Source organism: Anas platyrhynchos, chromosome Z (assembly GCF_047663525.1).
Source record: "Anas platyrhynchos isolate ZD024472 breed Pekin duck chromosome Z, IASCAAS_PekinDuck_T2T, whole genome shotgun sequence".
Taxonomy (NCBI): Eukaryota; Metazoa; Chordata; class Aves; order Anseriformes; family Anatidae; genus Anas; species Anas platyrhynchos.
Window position 1 is genome coordinate 69,980,741 of NC_092621.1, and position 19,545 is coordinate 70,000,285.

The 19,545-nt window shown below is 40.1% G+C and overlaps 1 protein-coding gene across 3 annotated transcripts in view; it reads left to right on the plus strand.

The window, feature by feature from the left end:
- TDRD7 (tudor domain containing 7) overlaps positions 1-19,545 on the plus strand; it is a 38,137-nt gene that overhangs the window by 11,407 nt on the left and 7,185 nt on the right. For all 3 annotated transcript variants that reach the window (XM_038170816.2, XM_038170817.2, XM_027446339.3), the window contains exons 6-11: positions 21-238; positions 10,008-10,585; positions 15,950-16,136; positions 17,763-17,874; positions 18,648-18,850; positions 18,989-19,123. In XM_038170816.2, coding sequence (XP_038026744.1) covers positions 21-238; positions 10,008-10,585; positions 15,950-16,136; positions 17,763-17,874; positions 18,648-18,850; positions 18,989-19,123 — 1,433 coding nt within the window. The remainder of the gene's footprint in view (positions 1-20; positions 239-10,007; positions 10,586-15,949; positions 16,137-17,762; positions 17,875-18,647; positions 18,851-18,988; positions 19,124-19,545) is intronic.

Sequence of the window (19,545 nt, forward strand, 5' to 3'; positions counted from 1 at the left end):
GCTGTGTTTTTATTTAACAGATAACTTAAATACATCCATTGTGGAAACACGTACTGCTGCCTCTGGTCGTTCTGCCCCTAATATTAATGAAGTCCAAAACCGCATTAAGGAGATCTTGAACAAGTACAGAAATGGTATTTGGGTATCGAAGATGGCACAGATCTACCAGGAAATGTACTGGGATGAGCTCAGCACAGCAGTGCTCAGTCAGCTTGAGCATTGGCCTCATATCTGCACAGTAAGTATTGAATATCATTTTTGTGGAAGATGTCAGATTTCACTGCTTATTTGCCAAACGTTATTTTAGGTAGCCTTGCATTTTCTTTCAAGATATGTAGCTGTTGTGTTTTTATAAAAAGAGTGTCTTTGGAACAACATCCAAAAAGTCATTCCTTACTGGTCTGACATTGTTTTGGAGAAGAAAGGTCAGCCTTTGTGGCCTCCTGGCGCAAGTGCTCAGTGTTGCTGAGTTTCCACCTTCGCACCTTTGACACCAGCTGTAACACTAACAACCCAAATAATAGCTAATGACACTTCCCTACCATGCAGTGTTTTTTATTTTTCTCCTTTGCATTTTTCATTTTTTATTTTCACCCTTTGCTTTTCCACATTGCAGGGCCTTCTTTTCCCCTTCTAAATCTTCGAGCTACCAGAAAATTCTTCAGAACAGTCTTAGGTCTATCTGTAGTTTTTATCGTCCTTTGGACTTTTTAGTAGGTATTTCCCACATCTGAAGTCAAGATTATATGATTTTTATTGTGTAAGTTAGGCTTATGATGCAATTAGTTGAAAGTTAAGTGATAATGTTGAGGGAAAGGGTTACAGCTCTCCTCCTTCCTGCCCTCCACTGATGTCAGTTATCTCCTGCTCATCAGGGGCATCTTCATCCTTTGTATTAGGAACAGGCATCAGGCTGAGCCTACGCTTACAGGTCTGCCTAGTGCCATCATCACTGGGTTAAGGATCTTCAGTCGCTGTGCTTTTGTCCCTTCTCTGCGCTGTTCCATTTAGTGTTTAATGCCTTCTTTGCACCAAGGCTTTGCTTAGCTTTACTTTAAAAGGCCAGTTGTATCAGTGAACTTCAACATCTGTCAAACCAAGACACCAGAAGGCTTTTAAAGTAGTGAGAACCTGTGTCTGCCTGAAGTGATTTTCATTCCATATTGCTAAGTATTCTATCATAAACGTTAAATAAGTTTCACTGATAAATGCTTGCTCTTCAGGAATAGCAGCATTTGCATGCTATTAGCACATGTTGTTCTAACACATACATAAAATGCATTTGTTGCATCTTATTACAGACAGCAGTAATTTACACAAACAGCACCAATTTGTTTTGATGGCTGATGATCAGCTCCTATGTTACCCGTACAGCAGGCTGTTCTGATTTAGTTGCTTAATTCATGCAGCAAATTTTAGTCTTGTCTTTTTCTTGGATGATATTCCAGACAAATGTTAGTGTTCATGCAGGATCTTCTATCTGTATCTGCTTTCCATTTGCTTGTTATCTGTTGGGCCTCTTTTTTTTCTGGCAAATAAATACATTCATTTTAGTGTAAATAAGTGGTCATTAAATCTGTGGAAATATTCTAACACAGCAAGCACAGTACCACAGCAATCAGAGCTATCAAGTTGCCTTGGCACAGTCAGTCTTATTGTAGAGGACTGTTAATGAGCCTGTAGGGTCTGACTCGAATACTCTATTGACTTGTGTAAAGAACGCTCATGGCTCTGGCATGGAAAAGTTTGAACTGCTACCCAGGCTGCCTTGTATGAAGGCTACCATGCATGTCTTAAACAGTATTTATTTCTGGTTCAAACAAGTGGCCTGCAGGTGTACAACAGTGTAGATCCTTTGAAATGCCATAGGGCAGAGTCACAGAATCACAGAATGGTTGATATTGAAAGGGACTTCTGGAAATCCTCTAGTCCTGCCTTCCTGTTTAAACAGGGTCTGCTAAAGCACATTACCCAGGATTCTTTTCAGGCAGCTTTTGAATAGCTTCAGGGAAGAAGACTCCACAACCTCTCTGGGCATCAATAAAGAAGATTTCATGACTAATTTCTGAATTACTTCTGCATCTTTTGGTAGTTAACAATGCGTGTGTCTGCCAGCCTCGGAACAGGAAAAATGCCTGGTGTTTCTCTCAGCATCTTAGATAGACAACACACACTCTTACTGAATGTCATCTGATCAGTAGTAGCTTAGTGAGCCTTGTATTACTCTTCAGTATCACCAGACTAACTGTTTGAGGTCTCTGCCCTGGACAGTGTCACTTCTTAATAATTCACATCCTTAATTTTTTCTCAAGAAAGAAGGAATTTCATACTTTCCTTCCAGGGAAATGATCTTCTTCATGTTTAGGTTACAACCAAGAGTACTGGAAAAGTTTCCTATCCAGTGCGCTGAAGCCTCCAGAAATTGCTGTGATTTACAGGTGGATGGCCTTGCTTTCAGACTTCAACTTTCAGTCAAGAGGACCTACTACATCTGTTGGTGACTGTTATCCATTGGTCTGCTACCTCCCTTCTTTGGGTTAGTTTGCTTGAGCATCCTGCTTGTAGTATCTCATTTTGCACAGCTAGACACAAAAGTACAAAGTAATTATTCAGTGGCTATAATCTCACTGAAGTTTGGCTATGATCTATGAACAATTAGGCTGAGAATAAATAGGCTGATCATCCTTACATGATAACAGAAGGTCTCTGCTGGCCAGACAGACCTCGGTCAGGAGGACAGAGGTGTGTTTCAACAACTCTGTCATTCAGTTCCTCAGTGTTGCTGAATTGTCTGCTTCCATCGCCAGCAAGACTACTGCTGTGGTGGATCCATCTGACTCATGCCTTCATTTTTTCTTTCAGAATCTTACACCTTTCCATTTGTCAGGTTACTTTTTCATGCATCTCTGAGCTGTTAATGATACTCATTTCAGTGATCCTATCCCTGTGTCATTTCTTACCTTTCTACAGATTTTTTTTCACAAGTCTTTCTCACAACTTAACAAATTTTTTTTTAGAACTCTGAGCCAAAGTTGTGTAGCTCTGCTGTGTTTGGGCTTAGCCTTGAATCCTTGGGATGCAGGCAGCTGAACCTCTGAGGGAGAGAGAACACTACAGCAGAGGTATGGGAGTGAGAGGGATGCAGTCGTGTAAACAAACAAGTTCATTGTTTTTTGGAAGTCACAAATGATCAAAAGGTAATAATTTACTTTTGGTACTGTCTGCATGTTTTGTGGTATCTTTTGCAGTCTCCTTATAAACCTCCTTACTGAGCAGCATGTATGTTTTAAAGACTTTTTCCTTGCACTTGCTCAGCTCTCCTCGAGTATCTGAACTTCTATGCAGGTCACCAAGGATGGGATGAGTCAGGAAAGATGAAATTCCTACATCTTTTCTCAAAACATTTAGTTGGATTTCCAATGTGTTTTTTTTTTTAAAAAAAAAAAAAGCTTTTAGAGAATTACACAGTCTTAGGGCAATCGGAAAGGTCCTTGCATGAACGTGTAACTACTCTGAGATAGTAAACTTAACAAAACTGAAACGGTTAATTTTTCAGAAAGTCAGGAAATCATTCTGGGGTTTCACAGGGCTGCAGCTGGAAGTGTGCTGGTCAGGACTGTTGTGTTGGTGAAGGATGCGAATACATGCTGAGCTGGTTGATGATGCAGGGCAGTTCCAGGTTACAAAGACCCTGGCTCTCTGAAGAAGTGCAGAACTCCCTAATACCAGGTAGCTGGTCTGTAACATTGCAGCTGAAACTTAACTACAGCAACTGCAGTCCTACTGCAAGCACTCTGTTATTGCACGTAAAATCGTGGGTTCTGAGTGGACTGTTAAACTTGGTAAAAGTGATCTTGTTTTTTATGGTAACTTCATGAAATTTTTGTTCAGAAAAAAATGCAAGTGAAGGGAAGCACATAAAAAGCAATAGAGAACCAAAGAACAAACACTGTGCCACTGGGCAAATACGTTGTGCGATTACAGGTCAAAATCAGATGTGCTTCTCCAGACTCCACCCAGAAAATACTCAAACACTTCCTGAGAGATAAAGCAGAATGAAGGGGTGATTCAGAAGGATGACCAGGGTTAAGATAAGTGGTGGCTGCTGTATGAACAACAATTAAGTTAATTGATTTAGGTAAGGAAAGATGGAAACACAGGCTATAGAATAGTAAGAGACCTAGAGAAGGCGAATGGGGAGTGATCATCTTGGGTTCAAAAGCAACCAAATACATTCACAGGATAATCCCTGGCCTCAAGTAGCCATGAACTACTTTATTCCAAAGAAACTGTCACTAATCAATAGCCCTTGAACCATGGGATATTTAAAGTGGGAGGAAGAGGTGTCATTACAATTGTCCTCTACTCTGTGCTCTTTCCTAAGAACCTTGTTATTGGTTTCCACTTGGACATTTGTATGTTGACTCCTGGTTGCATCTATCCAGCACAGTTCTGGGCTTCCAAGTATAAAAGAGGCATGAACAGAGAGTCAAAGAGCCACAAAGATGAAGGGACTGGAACATCTTTCCTATGAGAAAGGGCTGAGAGAGCTGGGATGGTATAGCCTAGAAAAGAGAGATGGTTCAGGGGTGATCTTATTTATTATATAAATACCTGAAGGGAGGGTGCAAAGAAGTTGGAGTGAGTCTCTTTCCAGTGGTGGCCACTGACAGGACAAGAGGCAGTAGTCACAAACTGAAACGTGCAAAGGTTTACTTTGTACATCAGGAAACACTTCTGAACTGTGAGGGTGCCTGAGCACTAGCACAGGTTGCCCAGAGGAGCTTTGGAGCTTCCCTCCTTGGAGATCTTCAAAAGCCACGTGGATGTGGTCCCGGGCAACCTGCTTTTGGTGGCCCTGCTTGAGCCAGGGGGTTGGAACAGATGCCGTCCAGAGTCCCCTTCTGGGACTGCAATGAGTTATTTTGTTTGAATCAGTGTGATGGTTCTGATAAGTGTGTTTTAGAGCGATTTTGAGGACCTGTTTTATACCAAGAATAATGGAGCCAGGCTTTTCCTGTTCACCACAAAGTGAAGATGCTCTGCATCTGCTATTGAACACTACTCTCTACTGTGCATTTCATTGCCCTGCCTTGCAGAAGAATCACAGAAAATAGCTGCATGTGCTAATTGTGAATAGAGGCTTGAAAATGTCATTGAGTGACACTTTCTTACTAGAAACTCATTTCAAGGTGTTTTCTCCACTTCCTTCCTGGAAGGTATCCTATCTAGGGAGCTTGCCAGAGTAGCTGCTTTTTCATCGTCATTGTGCACAGCATTTAGACGAGACTCAGCCTTATCTTGGTCATTCTGGCACAGCAAAATGGATTTTCTTTTGATTTTATATATATATGAGCATAGTGATTTAGTTGCACATCATCAAGCATGCTTGTACAAAGCTTTTTTCCTAGCAATACATACAAGAGTTTGTCTGCCTTCATCACTCTGTATGTGTATATGAAAAGGAATTGACTTATTCTTCTTTTCCATTCTACTTGGCTTTCTCAGTTGCAGTGTCAGTATTTAGCCTGGAATCTTTTTTTTTTATTTGAAGCTTTATTATTTTGGACTCCAGATTTTAATTTTTAAGATCTTCCTCTGTTTCTCAGCCCTAGGACAAACATGTTTTTCCTCTTTGTAGCATGATTCAGCCTCTGTTGTCCTTGATAATGCGTTCTGACAGCTGTTGGCACTCTCTTGTACTCTCTAACAGAGAAGCAACAGCAGGCATGGTGTGCCTGCAAAGCAGGCCTGCCAGCTGTATTAATAGGATGGACCTTGCAGGTAAAGCTGTAAGCTCTGCTGCGTACCACGTTGAGATATTTGTGATAAAGAAAGGTGGCTGATTTGAGGAGTTGCTCACGAGTGAAGCTTTTTGCTTATAGTTACAGGCTTCCACAGTGGTGTGCATCCTTCAAGGTCTCTTGGCCATAGTAATGACTGGCAGAGTCTGTTTTTTCTTGAATATTAGTTTTTGAGCAAGAAATGTTAGCCCAATGATGTCCACCTGGGCTAAGTTATACTGAAGTATGTGGAAACATCTTATTGAAATAGGAGCATTTTCCTGCCTCTAAACTGTTGGCTCAGTCAGCATCTATCTACACTCTCCTCAAGAGAGAGCTTCAACGCCTGGAGGACCTCAGACCTATTATTGGAGCTAAGAGGCTTAAAGGTCGGTAAGGATCTTCTCTCTTTAGTCTGCTGCCAGTCTTCAGCATGTGAAGTTTAATAGTCCTGTCAGCTAAAATGTGTTCACCTCTGTTGCAGCACTAGTTAAACAGCTAGCCAAGAGACAGCAGTGCCTAAAGGTAAACTTTAGCCTTCTTGAACAGATCGTTGTCCTGGTAATGCCAAGTACTTTCTGGAACTGAAAGTTTCCTTGGCTGGTCCTTTAAGCAAATTCCTCAGTCTTGTACATGGCCACTTAGGGTATCCTAAAGTCCTCTGTGCCTAGAATGCCGTTACTTGCCAAGGCAGTGTGCTTTGATTCTTTTTTCTAGGCTATTCATTATACTTTGGTCTCTTGAGTACATTTTGTAGGCAAAGCGTAGATGGAGTGCTACACTTGCAAAGATTTGTTAGTTGTTTGTGCTTGTTTTTTTGCTTCTGTTGCTGTTTTAAACCAAGCTCCTTTCTTTGGCTGAGGTTCTAGGGGCACAATAAGATTCCTCATGCCAGAGGGTACAAATACATCTCAGTCCAGTTGCTTTCTCCTAGGACACGAGCTCGTAAGAGCAGTGCATGATGTTTCCTTTGATTTTAGAAAGGCTCTTGGCACAGTTGCTGTCTTGTTCACCGGGTGGGGTTGATGTATAAATTAGATCAGTGGACTAAAAGGTAGAGTGGAAAACGGATGAGACATCTGGTCTCTGATAGCTTTCAGCAGTATGAGGTGCAGTGAGCGTTTGCTTACAAGTATTCATACTCTGGAAGAGAAGCTGTGGGATACCTGTCCTCAGAGGTCTTGCCAGCACCTGTGCTTGTACTTGTTGTTAAATTATGTTGTGGAATAACACCTTCTGTAGGGAGAAGCTTCATCTGTGTATGGATAAAATGCTGTGCTTGTTGAAGAGGCCTTATAATTGCTAAGGGAATTTAAAGTGAGTTGAGATTACTTCATTGCCTGCAGTCTTTCTCTAGCTTAACGTCATTAGGAATAAAAAGGCCTGTGGACTTCTTCAGAGACTCTTTTTAATGCAAGATCCCATTTCAACTTAACTGTATTGTATCTTCAGGTCATACATGTATAATCTGTCTTGATTCATTCAGGGATAAGCGTCTTTATATCAACTACTTGCAGATAATAAAAAGTGAAGATTGGAGATGTAGACCTAAGAGCTTATTTTTACACATTCTGTACTTAAAATCTGTCTCTTTACTTTCCTGTGACATTCCTGGGTCAGGTAACAACAGCCTTCCAGATTAGGGCATTGTACTAATTTTGTTTTTTTGTTTTTTTTTCCCCCCCACCATAAAGTCAACAATAACAGCCAGATAAGCATCTTCTGGTTTTAAACTCTTAATTTTAACTTAAACTCTAGTTTTAACTCTAATTTTAACTGCATTATGACTTCCACCAAGATGTCATGAGTATTGTAGCCTATAACTCATATTCAGTTTTTGAGATACTGCTTTTGAGGCCCTGACCTCTGTATCTCTCTGATGTAGTTTCAGCTTAAACTGTAGTGGTTACATTTTTTTCCTGAGATCTATATTTTTGAAATTAAAAAAAAAAAAAGCTTCAGATTTAAATCCAGGTCAAAGGACAGGCTCCTCAGTGATACTAGGTTCTAGAACAGCCAAGGTTTTTCTCTTGCAGAGCTGATGATCTCATGCAGTTTAGCAGAGCCTGGAGGAAAGAAAGTGAAGGGGATATCTAATTAGTCTTCCACTGTCTAAAGGTGTTATATGGAGAAAACTAACTCAGAGGTGCTTAATGAAAGGGCAAGAATCAGGATTGCAAAAAGAAAAAATCTGTTTGTCCATGGTAAAAATAAATAAATAAATTCTTTACCATGTGAGTGGTGCAACACCACAGGAATCTCCGTCCTTGAACCTTTCAGAATTTTCAAAATTGAGCAAGGCTGTTGTGAACAATTTGATTTGCCTTTGGTGTCAGCCCTGCTTTGAGCAGGAGGTTGGGCTAGGGACCTCCTGACAACACAGACTTTTTCCCTTATTGGAAGATAGTGAGCCATGTACAGGTTCCTCCTGATACTGCAGGTGTCACTGTAAAGGTATTTTGACCTTCTAGTTGGTATGGCAGGGCACATTTTGTAACTTCTTGTATCTAGCTAACCAGCAGAGATCCTTATGAACTTCAATGCAAGTTCCACTGTCTCACTGATGAAGTCCTTTGTATAATTTTTGTATGTTGGTAGCCTATAGTAGATGCATACTCTTCACCATTTGGGCCAGCTGCCCTGGCTGTGTCCCCTCCCAGCTCCTGGTGCATCCCCAGCCTCCTCACTGGTGGGGCAGCATGAGAAGCTGAAAGGTCCTTGGCTCTGTGCAAGCACTGCTCTGCAACAACCAAAACATCTGTGTGTTGTCAGCGTTGTTCTCACTCTAAGTCCAAAACACAGCGCCATACCAGCTACTGTGAAAAAAATGAACATGATCCTAGCTGCAGCCAGGATATGTAGTAGCCCTTAATGGCTAAACAACGACTTAAGACTCTAAACAATGTGGGGCATGTGGCAATTTGGAATGTGTGAATAGCTGTGTGTAGGAGAAAATATGTGGTTCTTGACACAGTAATGGCCATTTTTAACAGCTGTTCAATGCATTGTAACTAAATGTTCTTGTCTCATTAATACTGTCTTGATAAAGAGACATACTGTTCTTGTGTAAAATAGTGCTTTAAATCTTCTTGTTCTGCTTATAAGTAGCTAACACAACAGCAAAGAATGATTTTTAGCAAGGTTTATAAAGTTCTGATGGGCATAGATACCACTATCCTGAAGGGAAATGCTGGGCCTGAGTAATAGCAAGTAATCTAACTATTCAATTTGTTCTTCACTGATCTTTCTCTGAAAAGGGCTTTGGCATAATGTCTACCCAGGAAACTGATGTAAGTTATTTTCTTCTGAGGAAGAAACATCAAAGTGGAGTTATGTAAAACTTAAGGGAAAAAAAAATCTATATTGTAGGACATGGTCAGGTTTCAGGACCAACATATAGGCACTGATAGCTTTTGTTACCTCAGTTCTACATAGGTATCCCTGCTAACCCACAGTGAGATTGATCTGAGTTGAAACTGTAGCTTTAGGAAATTTAATTCTTATTGTGAATTTGTTTCTGCAGTTCTCAAGTGGTGCTGCTTTCATGGTTGTGACTTCAGACTTTGTGGGATGCTCACTATTGAAACTGTCAAAAAGTAGAGACATATGGACTGGCAAAACATCTGAGTGTAGAGGGAAGTTATGGACATGGTTTAAAATTGCCTAATCGATTTCCTTAAATTTAATATGATTCAGATTTTTTTCCTTAATTTCAGAACTTCTTTAAAGAAAATAGCATTCCCTGAGTGCAATAGCAGGCTGGTTTTGTGACACTGCCTGACAGGTGTTCTCTTGTTTCTTAAGTATGCAATTGAATTCCCTTTCAGTTGGAGAACTGTGATGGAAACATCTGTTTATAATATGCTTCTCTGTGTGGAAGAGTTTTGGGGGAGGTTAATGTGCCGAAGACTTAAGTTTTGTGGAGTGTGTGTCTTTTGTTTCTTCGAGGAGAAAGGAGATAAGTTTATTTGGAAAACCAACTGCTGGTTGTAATGCACAGCTTTCATATTTGCACTGTCCTGATGTCATATTTGCTTGGTATTCCCCCAAAATCAGGAAGCATTACAAGAAATGACTTCTGTGTAGTAATCAGCTCAAGTTTAGTTCCTTGTGGGTGTCTGCCTCAAACTCTGTATGAAATGCATGTTACAAAAATGTAATCGTTAAAATGATTAAGACTTTAGAGATGCAACTGATTGTTAATTCTGCTTTTTGTTTTCCAAGGTGGAGAAAGTATGCACAGGTGATCAGATAGATGGGCTTCTTTATCCTGCTAAGGGAATATCGCCACCTGTGAAAAGTGATACAGAGCAAGAAAAGGCATCTCAGAATGTCACTTCAAAAGTGGACCCGTTGTTAAAACCAAGTATGGAGTCTGATTCTGCCTCACTTAGTAGTGACTTCAAGCAAAAAGTTGTTAATATCCTGAAGAAGTATTCCAGTGGTCTCTGGGCTAATGCACTTCCCAAATTGTACCAAGACACTTACCAAGCAAAATTTCCAGAAGGCATTCTAAATAACCTGGAGTTGCTCTCAGATATATGCGTTGTTAATTATGTATCTAATGCCCCCAAAAAGGCTATCCTCTACGTAAAACCCCAAAGATGCACCGATGAGAATCTGAATGTCACAGAGAAGGTCCAGACACCCGACAATGTGAAGGCCACAGCTGAACACCAGTATGAAGAATCCAAGGAGTGGTATCCAGAAAAAGTAACTGTTCCTCCTCTACTCATTCCATCAGAAGGACCTGTCTCCATCATGGTGGTAGAATTGAACAACACTAATGAGGTTATAATTAGGCAAGTTCACACTTCAGAATCTCTTATTTGCTTAATTTATAAATTCATGAATGCATACTATGCAGATCTGCAGGACTTCATTTACCTGTGTTGATAATGAAACTTAAGAATTTTTTTTGTGTTTAAATAGAAGACTGCTAAACTCTGAGCTGATCAGTTCTAACGTTAGTTTGTCCGAGGCTCAAAGCAGATCTGGCTTTTTAGAGTAACACTTCTATAGCACGTTAGTAATATTAGAGGTAGTATCCAGATACTGCTTTAAGGTATTAAGGTGTTTTTCTTCTGTTACTACCTAGGTGTGAGCTGTACATGTTCAGCTTATACTGCAGTTTTCACATTTTGAGCTTCCATCCAACAACAAATGGCTAGTGCTGCTTGGTTTGATGATTGATCAGTCTAGCCTCAGAGAACAGTGTAAGAAACAGATGGTATCACTATGTTATGTATATGGTACTGTACTCTTTCAGGAAATAACTATACTTCATTGTTAGGAAAAAAAATACAGATCCTAGCAGGATTTAAAAAATGAAAAAGCAGTAACGCTTTTTATCTAGGATTTCTCAAATTCAACTGTTAAACAGGTTTATCTGTCACTTCAGAGCATGAATTGCATAGCTGTCTGGTAATATACTAAATTGACAGCTCTCTGTTTTTTTCCCTTTAGTTTCTGCAGTTTCAGTTTTCACTAGATAGTTTCAGACATTCTCAAGGGTCCTGATTAGGATCTAAGTAAGTACGTTTGCGGTTCACTTACAGATCCTCTCACTATGCAATTAATACCCTTTTCCTCACTACTGGCTGGAAATATTCAACACTAGAGTTAAGGCTGATATTTAGATGTTCTTCTTTTCTAGCTGTCACTGATGTATTGGAACGCAAAGAACTGAACTTTCTTTGTGTCAGCCCAGGGGTTTGGTTCCCTGAAATCATGGAACCATAATAGCTGATGACTTGTAGTGAAAATCCCCGTACTTGGGGAGTTATAATGGCAACGTTCTCAAATGAAAACTTCTATCTTTGTTTCAGCTGCTAGCCCAATCCCTATTTTGTGCTTTTTCCTTGTTTCTGTAGGTCTTATAAATTCATTTTGTAACCGTTCTACCAGCATGGCATTTTGCTGTATATGTGGAGTAACATATCTTAGCTTTCTGATCTGTCATTTTAGGGGCGTTTCCAGTAATTAGTTTGGAAAAACTGTTCCTGATGAATATTCACTCTCTGTGGTTTGGCTCCAGTTACAAGGTTACCAGAACTGTGCTTTTCTTTTTTTTTTTTCTTTTTTTCTGGAATTAATGATCTATTTGGTTGGATTCATAGCGTGGCTTAATGCTTGTTGGTCCGATGGTTTTGCTTTTCTTATGAAGAGTATGAGATGTCCTCCGCTAATTCAGACTAGTACTCTCTCGTTTGGTTTTTGGGACATGATGAAAGAAAAGTAAGAGGACTTCTTTCAGGAGGCAGTTAAGGGTGTTTGAAGACTGAATGTTAGAGCAGCTTTTCTGAGCACGTCTTCACAGGTCATCCACATGAATTGTTCTGTAAGCGATGCCATCTCTGCCTCCTTCTTTCATGGAAAGCATACTTCTGAATGACTGCTTAATTACAGAAGTACAACACAAATCAGGCCTGAATGTGCCTGAGGAGGATTGTAGGCCAACCTGCTGCACAAGGCAGGGTCAACCCTGAGGTCAGACGAGGTTGATCAGGGCTTAGCCAGTTAGGTGTTGAAAATCTTCCTAGGATGGGGACTGCATAACCTTTCTGGGCAGCGTGCCCCTCTGCTCAGCTGCCTCATGGGGGGGAGTTTGTTCCTTTCATGCGGTTTGACCCTCTCCTGCTTCAAAGCATGACCATTGCCTCTTGTCTTCCCACCAGAGCCACTGAAGGACATCGTTCTGTCTTTGTGGTGAGTTCCTGGAGCACCACGCTGAGCTCCCACTGAGGCCATCTCTTCTCCGAGCTGAGCAGCACAGTTCTCGCAGCCTTTCCTCACCTGGCAGGTCTTCTAGCCCCCGGCTGTCTTGATGATGTCTTAGCTGACACAGTGTTTCAGATGTGATCTACCAAATACCAAGTAAAGGAGGATATTCACTTCCTTCCCCTGGCTGGCTTTGTTTCTCTTCATACAGCCAGGATGTTTGCCAGAGTCTCTGCTAGCCAGGCACGCTGCTGGTTCACACTCAGCTTGCATCTGCCTTGACACCTAGACCCTTTTCTGCAGTTCTTCTCAGCAGCTGGTCTGTCCCCTCCATTTGCCACAGTTTCTTCCTTCCCAGGTGCCGTAAGTGATGCTAATTCTTGTTAAATACCACAACCTTCCTGGCAGCCTGTTCCTCACCCTGTCCAGCTCTCTGTGAATGGCAGACCTGCCCTGAAGCATATTGGCTGTGATACCTGTTTGTTGTCACCTGCAAACTGAAGCAAGCAGTCCCTTACCTCCTCCAGGTCACTGATAGGTTAGGACAAGTCTTGGGTTAGGTCTGTGAAGTGCTCCATTTGTCGCTGACCCCCAGATAAAGCATAACCCATTAACCTCTGCCCTCTGAGCTCTCCACCAGGATGTTTTTAAATCCATTCACAGTTCAGCACTGCAGTTTCTGAACCTGGATACCAGCATGTTGTGGGAGACTGTGTCAAAAGCCTTCCAACGCTGAGGTAAATGACATCCACTGCTCTCCCCACTTCACACAAATGCAGCCATCACAGAAGGCACTGAAGTTGATCAGACGTGATTTATTTTTGCTAAATCCATATTGGCTTTCTTCATCACAGACTTCATTTGCTCAGAAATGTGTTTCAGAAGGACATGATAAACAATTTTTCCAGGGACCAAAGTGAGTCATGCTTGCCTGGAGTTCCCTAGATTATGTTTTTTTGGTCTTTTCTGAGGATAAGTGCAATATTTGACACTGTCATTGGTGTCTTTACCCATTCTCCATGAACTTTTGAAGTTTCTGCTTCAGAACACTAATCATGCAGCCTTCCTGTTGCTGCAGGTTTATTGGCCTAGGTGAGAGAAAGGAACTTGGCTCTAGCCAGGAGGTAATATTTTTGTCTCTCTTAAGAATGAGCAATATAGTAAATCTCTGGTAATAGGTGTTCTCTGACGCTGAATAATTGCCTTAATCATTTCATTTAATTAGCCTGTCTGTAGGGAATAATGTAGAATGCCCCAAGTCCCGCAGGTTAAGCTGCTGTGTGACGCTGAGCTGAGCCTGCTTTTGTTAAACTTCCTCTAAAGTAGCAGTTCTCAAATTTTGGACGGTGCATTTTGGACAACATTAAATAATAAAAGTTTCTCAGCTTGTCAGCTCTGTGTAGGTACCTGGCAGTGATCAGTGGCTTCTTGGCCTCAGGTGCAGTGTGCTGAGAGATGCATACGCTTCATGGGCAAGGTCGTTAATCTTCAAGATGAAACTGGACTTGAAGGGAAAATATTTCTGCCATAGCAAGAAAATATTCCTGCAAGATATAAGAAAGAAACAATGCGTGGGCTCGCCTTCGCTGTGCGTGTAGTAACAGTCACTTCCATGTGATTTGTGCAAGCACCGTGCAGTGGCTATTGGTTGCTGTGTTTTTTCTGTCTTGGGGATGGAGCAATATGTCTTTATACTTTCTTGGTATGTGATTAGCTGTTGCTTAGCTGAAACCTTTCTACTGCAGTGCTAATTAAGATGAAACGGGAAGGTTTGGTGCTATTCTCAGATTTGGTACAATTCTTCAAGGATTTTCTTGTCCATGAAAGTGAGGTGATTGAAGCTCTCGTAGGTGCTCTGTGTACATCTACAGCTGTGATTGGAGAGATGTTATGCTGGATGTGACACCTGGCTTCTCACAAGAAATAATTAACTCACATTTTATTCTCAGTTATTTTGAGTTTCTGTGCTGTGGTATGGTAAACTTTTCCATCTTTTATCTTTTTGAATAGAACACTTCATAGCTTGTTTTGCTATAGAAGGATACAACCCTCTGTTCCTTCCACAGTGCAGCATCAGGCTTTCTTTACTTGGCCCATGAAGCAGCTCCAGTTGAGACTAGCAATAATGCTGTGCGCACTCTAGTCTGGCCACGTGTATATAACACCTTTTTTGAGGTCATTTTCCAAGATTTGTTTCTAAAGAATATGAAAAATAACTTTCCAGTTGGCTTTTAACAGTCAAAATCTTCCTCAGTAGGATCCTTACCCGTTACCAGAAAAACATGAGGCAGGAAGTTTTGAATGATTTTTCTACTTCGTGATACTCCTCCTGTCCTTTAAATATCCTTATGAAACCGATGCTAAGAAGTGAACTTCTAGGCTTTGTATACCTGCTTGTGTTGCTGTACTCCACGTCCACTGTGGAGGAGATGAGTGTTTACATAGAGGCAAGGTGGCTGTCAGTCTGAAAAGCAGCGTTTAATTGAACGGGAAGGTAGCAGAGAAATCCCCGTTTTCCTGAGGACAGCCTGGAATGCGATCAGGTTTAACTTAAGCATTATAACAAAGGTGGCCCAGTGTGCTACTGTACAGTGCCTGCCCTAATCCTGTGCGTAAGCAGAACTTCGGAATAAACCTGGCTTGTTATAGGGTGAAACAGAAAACTGTGTGGTAGAAATTAGTGGCATTAGTCATTCTAGGAACAACTTTTAATGTAGTTAAAGCAGTAGCTGCTAATACAAGTATGAGAATAGATTTTTCCTTCTGTGCTAAGCTGACTTGTTTCTGAAGTTATTCACAATTTCCCATTTGTAGTTTTCAGTAAATTAAGAAGATTCACGCAACTCAGATTACTTCAGTATAAAACATTAGGTTGGCAGCCTACTACCAGGCTTGTTCTGAAGGCCAGGAGTAAACAGCACATAGTTTGAGAGGGATCTGTAAAACTATTTTAGATGCCTTGTGCTTTGACTGACATTAGTAAAAAGCTGATAAACTGGTGTTTGCTGAGGACTGAGTAACTTCAGAGATGTCATATGTTAAATGTTAAGAAACTGGTATGTCATATCAGGTTTTTTTTTTTTAACACCTCATCCCAGATATTTTGCTCTTGTAGACAGGTTCCTCTACATGGTTAGACATGGTAATAATTATGTAAGATCTCTTACTAAAGGTATAATTGAGCATGTTAGATTCTACAGTGCTGGACCACATTTAACTATGAACAATAGTACTACATTTTGTCAGTTACTACTTTTCTATAGCCTTGCCAGTGGAGAAGACTCTTGATACCAATGTCCTTAAAATATGTATTATATCCATAATTTATTCATATATATGTATAAAGGTACTTGGGTTTTTATTCAGCTTGAATTGATCTAACTCCTGTGTGCGTGTTTTGTTTTTGTTTGTTTGTCTGCTTGGTTTTTTTTATTGGAACACTGTAGGTATGTGGGGAAAGATTATTCTTACGCGCAGGAACAAATGGAAGATGACATGAGAGCATACTATAGTCAGAACCGCGCAGTGTTACAAGCTCAGTCTCTGAGTGTTGGGCAACTTGTTGTTGTACACACTGAAGATGAGGCCTGGCTGCGTGCTCGGATAATTTCTGTGGAAGACAAGAAAATAAAGGCAAGCAGTTATTTGTTTTGGCACTCTGTGAAAGATTTTAAATGTTTTGTTGTTTTTTTGTTGGTTTTTTTTAGGTACACAGTCAATTCCCAAGCATGGTGCACTGCTAGCATTGTCTCCTTTCCCAACCTGAAGTACTTCTCTTTTCTGTTATAGGAGAAGTTAAGACTTTTAAAGTCTTTCTTTTAAGTTGTGTGATTGTCAAAAATAAATGGTCTTTCAGTGTTGTTGTTTGTTTTTTTTCCACAGATATTTTGGATTTTGTGGAAGTTTGGGATTTTATACAGGGCTGGGCACTAAAGCGCCTTAGTGCTGAAAATTTACCTTTGATAGTAATGGGAGGAATGGGTGTGGTGGTGCTACTTGGAATGGGGAAGGAGAAAATTCAATAGCTAATAGGTTTCAGATCTTGCTTGAAGTCTTGTACTGAAGTATCTATCATGTGCATTAATTAGCAAGACAGTGAGAAGGATACACTTGTGCTTAAACTTCCCTTTCAGACAAGTCTGGTATCCTGGGAGTTGCATCTGTTGTGCACGTTAATTAAACCCCTCTGAGATTATTTAACTCCTCTGTTAAATGTTTCCTGAGCCAAGGGGATGTTTCTTGACATCCACAGAGAAATTAGACTACATAATTGAACTGTAAGAACAATGTCAGATTTTCCAGTTATTTCTTGCTTAATCAAATGTTAATGATAACTTTTTTCATTTCTTCCCATAGTTGGGTGACTTTTTACCCAGATCTCCTTAACATACATATAAAATTGATCCATTTCATAAATTTTTAAATAACGCATGAGATAGACTGAGTTTTTCTGAAAGCATGATAACCTTCAGCTAGAACTTGAAGGAACAGGTTGTCACAGAATTCAGTTTTGTGAAAGATTACATTGGCTTCAGAGAAAAATAGCAAGCTTGCCTCTGATTTTTGTCTAGGCATAGCTAGCAGCCAAAAGAAGACTACTACTACACTGCAGCATTTGCTTGCTGGTCATCCACCACTGCTCGGACTCCCTATTGAAAGTTTGTTGTGCAGATATTTTGCATGATATAGTTTAGAAATAAGTTGTAAAAAGCCCTATGTATGCCTTCTTTCTCTCACCTTAGTTCTGATTACCTACTGCCAACCAACACTTTTACTACTGACTTCCTGCAGTGTTTGTGGTATTTGTGTCAAAGTTACTGGAAATATAACTCCAAATAGTCCTCTTAAGGCTGTAGAACAAAATACAAAACACACTATGGCACTTATATAGAACTTGAGTCTTCAACACTTTGAAAACTCTAAAATTGCAGCTTTATTATCTTCGTTCATGTGGTTTAAGTTAATATGCTGAGTCCTTCCAGCCCTGTTTCTATGAAGAGTTGAGATTGTGTTAGAGAGGATGGTTTTGCAGAATTCTTGAGAAGACCTTCCTTGAAAGCTCTGAATATTTAAGTAGTGAAATAAACATTAGAGTAATGGTTCTATGTAGCTGTATCACTATAATTAGCAAAAAATGCAATGCCTGTTTAATGGTTGCACAGAGGATGTGGTAGCTGAATACATTTTCCCTAGTCTCAAGAATGTGTATTTAAAGTTCTATTAATGATCTTATGCTTTTATCTCACTTTCCCTTACCAGGTGTACTATGTTGACCATGGCTTCAGTGAAGTTGTTGAAAGCAACAGTGTGTACAAACTACACAAGCAGTTCTGTTCGCTTCCATTTCAAGTTGCAAAATGTAAACTGGCAGGTAAGAGAAGGCTGGTGCTGTCTATACAGCTTGCTGTTGCATGACTTACGGATTGAACCATCTCAGTTTGAGAATTCTGATCCTTGTTTGGAATAACTACGTATGTTAGATTCTGCCCAAGATAGTCAGTGTAAGCAGACACAGGTGTGTGTGGACAGCAGGATGTCAAGAAGAGTTTTATAAAAAAAACCTTGATATCAGAAGACCCCAGTATCTCCAATAGAGCTTAGTTGTTACTACACTTAGCTTGGATGGGTTTGTTCCTTTAATACATGCATGTCTAAAGAAATAACCTGTTGTGTGAAGCATGTACTAGCATGACTCCTTTTTCCACAAATGAGACCTAATGTGATCATTTAGTTATTTTAAAGTGATTCTTCCCCTCTTAGCACTCTCAGGCTTCCTAGACTGTGCTAGAAATTATTTAATTTCCTAAAACTGGTGGGCATTTCTAACTTCTAAGATGTTAGTTCTAAGATTCTAAAATGTTCTAAGAACATTTTATTTTAAATATTTCAAATTGACAAGAATAAACTTGAATGCAGTTCCTTTTTTTGTCTGCATATTTTCCTTGATTCTTTCTGAAGAAGATTTTTTTTTTCCCCTCAAAGATGCCTTTGTGTTAAAAAAGGAGACAGTAGAATGCAAGTTGAGGTGCAATACAACCTTCCAACTACATCCTGATTCTTGGAAAGGTTCCTGTTGTAAACACAGCTGTTTATTATATTTCCCTTCATTAAAGTAATACATAAAAAGTATGGTGTGTCTTACAGGGCTGGAAGTCTTCTGTGATGATCCTGCCCTAGTAAAGGCTGTAGACTTGCAGGCATGCTCCAAGATACTTGCTGTGGAAATACTGGAAAGGAGTGATACTCCTCTTTTTGTTCTCTATGACACTTCTGGAGAAGATGACATCAACATTAATGCTACTTGTCTGAAGGCTTTGTATGACAAATCCTTTGAACTACACCTACAGGTACCATCTACTTCTTTTCTTTTTAATTTATTAAAAATCATTGACCACAGAGGTCTTGATGGACAAAGAACAGTACTCACAAATGTGCTAACTTTGTGTGTATGTGTCCCCTTTCTTGTCAAAATCTTACTGTTGCAGGTAGATGCACTATATACAAATGTCAGAGTAACCAGTGTTCTCTCAGATGGAAGTCTGTATTGCCAACTGCCATCTAAAGGCTTGTCTAGGCTTTCTGAAATCTTGCAGAAGATAGAAGACCACTTCCTTCACAAGGTAGGTCTGTGATGAGGGAGAAGTCAAGTCATGTGGCCTTTTCAGTGCACCAGTCCTTATTTTGTAGAAAAGTTCAGATTTCTGAGACATGTGAACACTTAAAAAGGCTGAAAAACCTGTTCCTAGTTTTTATGCATGCGGTTTTCAAGGTTAAAATGTTTTCTGATGCTCTTTTGTTCAAATGCTGTCTCTTAAGATTCAATAACTACTACTAACTTCGCTTGAATAGTTAAAACAGTACCAAAATGGCTCATAATGGGAAGCTTCCTGTAGAAACTGCTCTAGGTTGATAGAAAACCTGTGGATGTTCTGCCATACTTTTTTTTCTGGAATATTTATTTATGTGATGGAGTTGAGGTGTATGAATAGCCTGACCTACAGCACGCTCTTTGCAAAGTGACGACAAAAGCAGCGTGACCAAG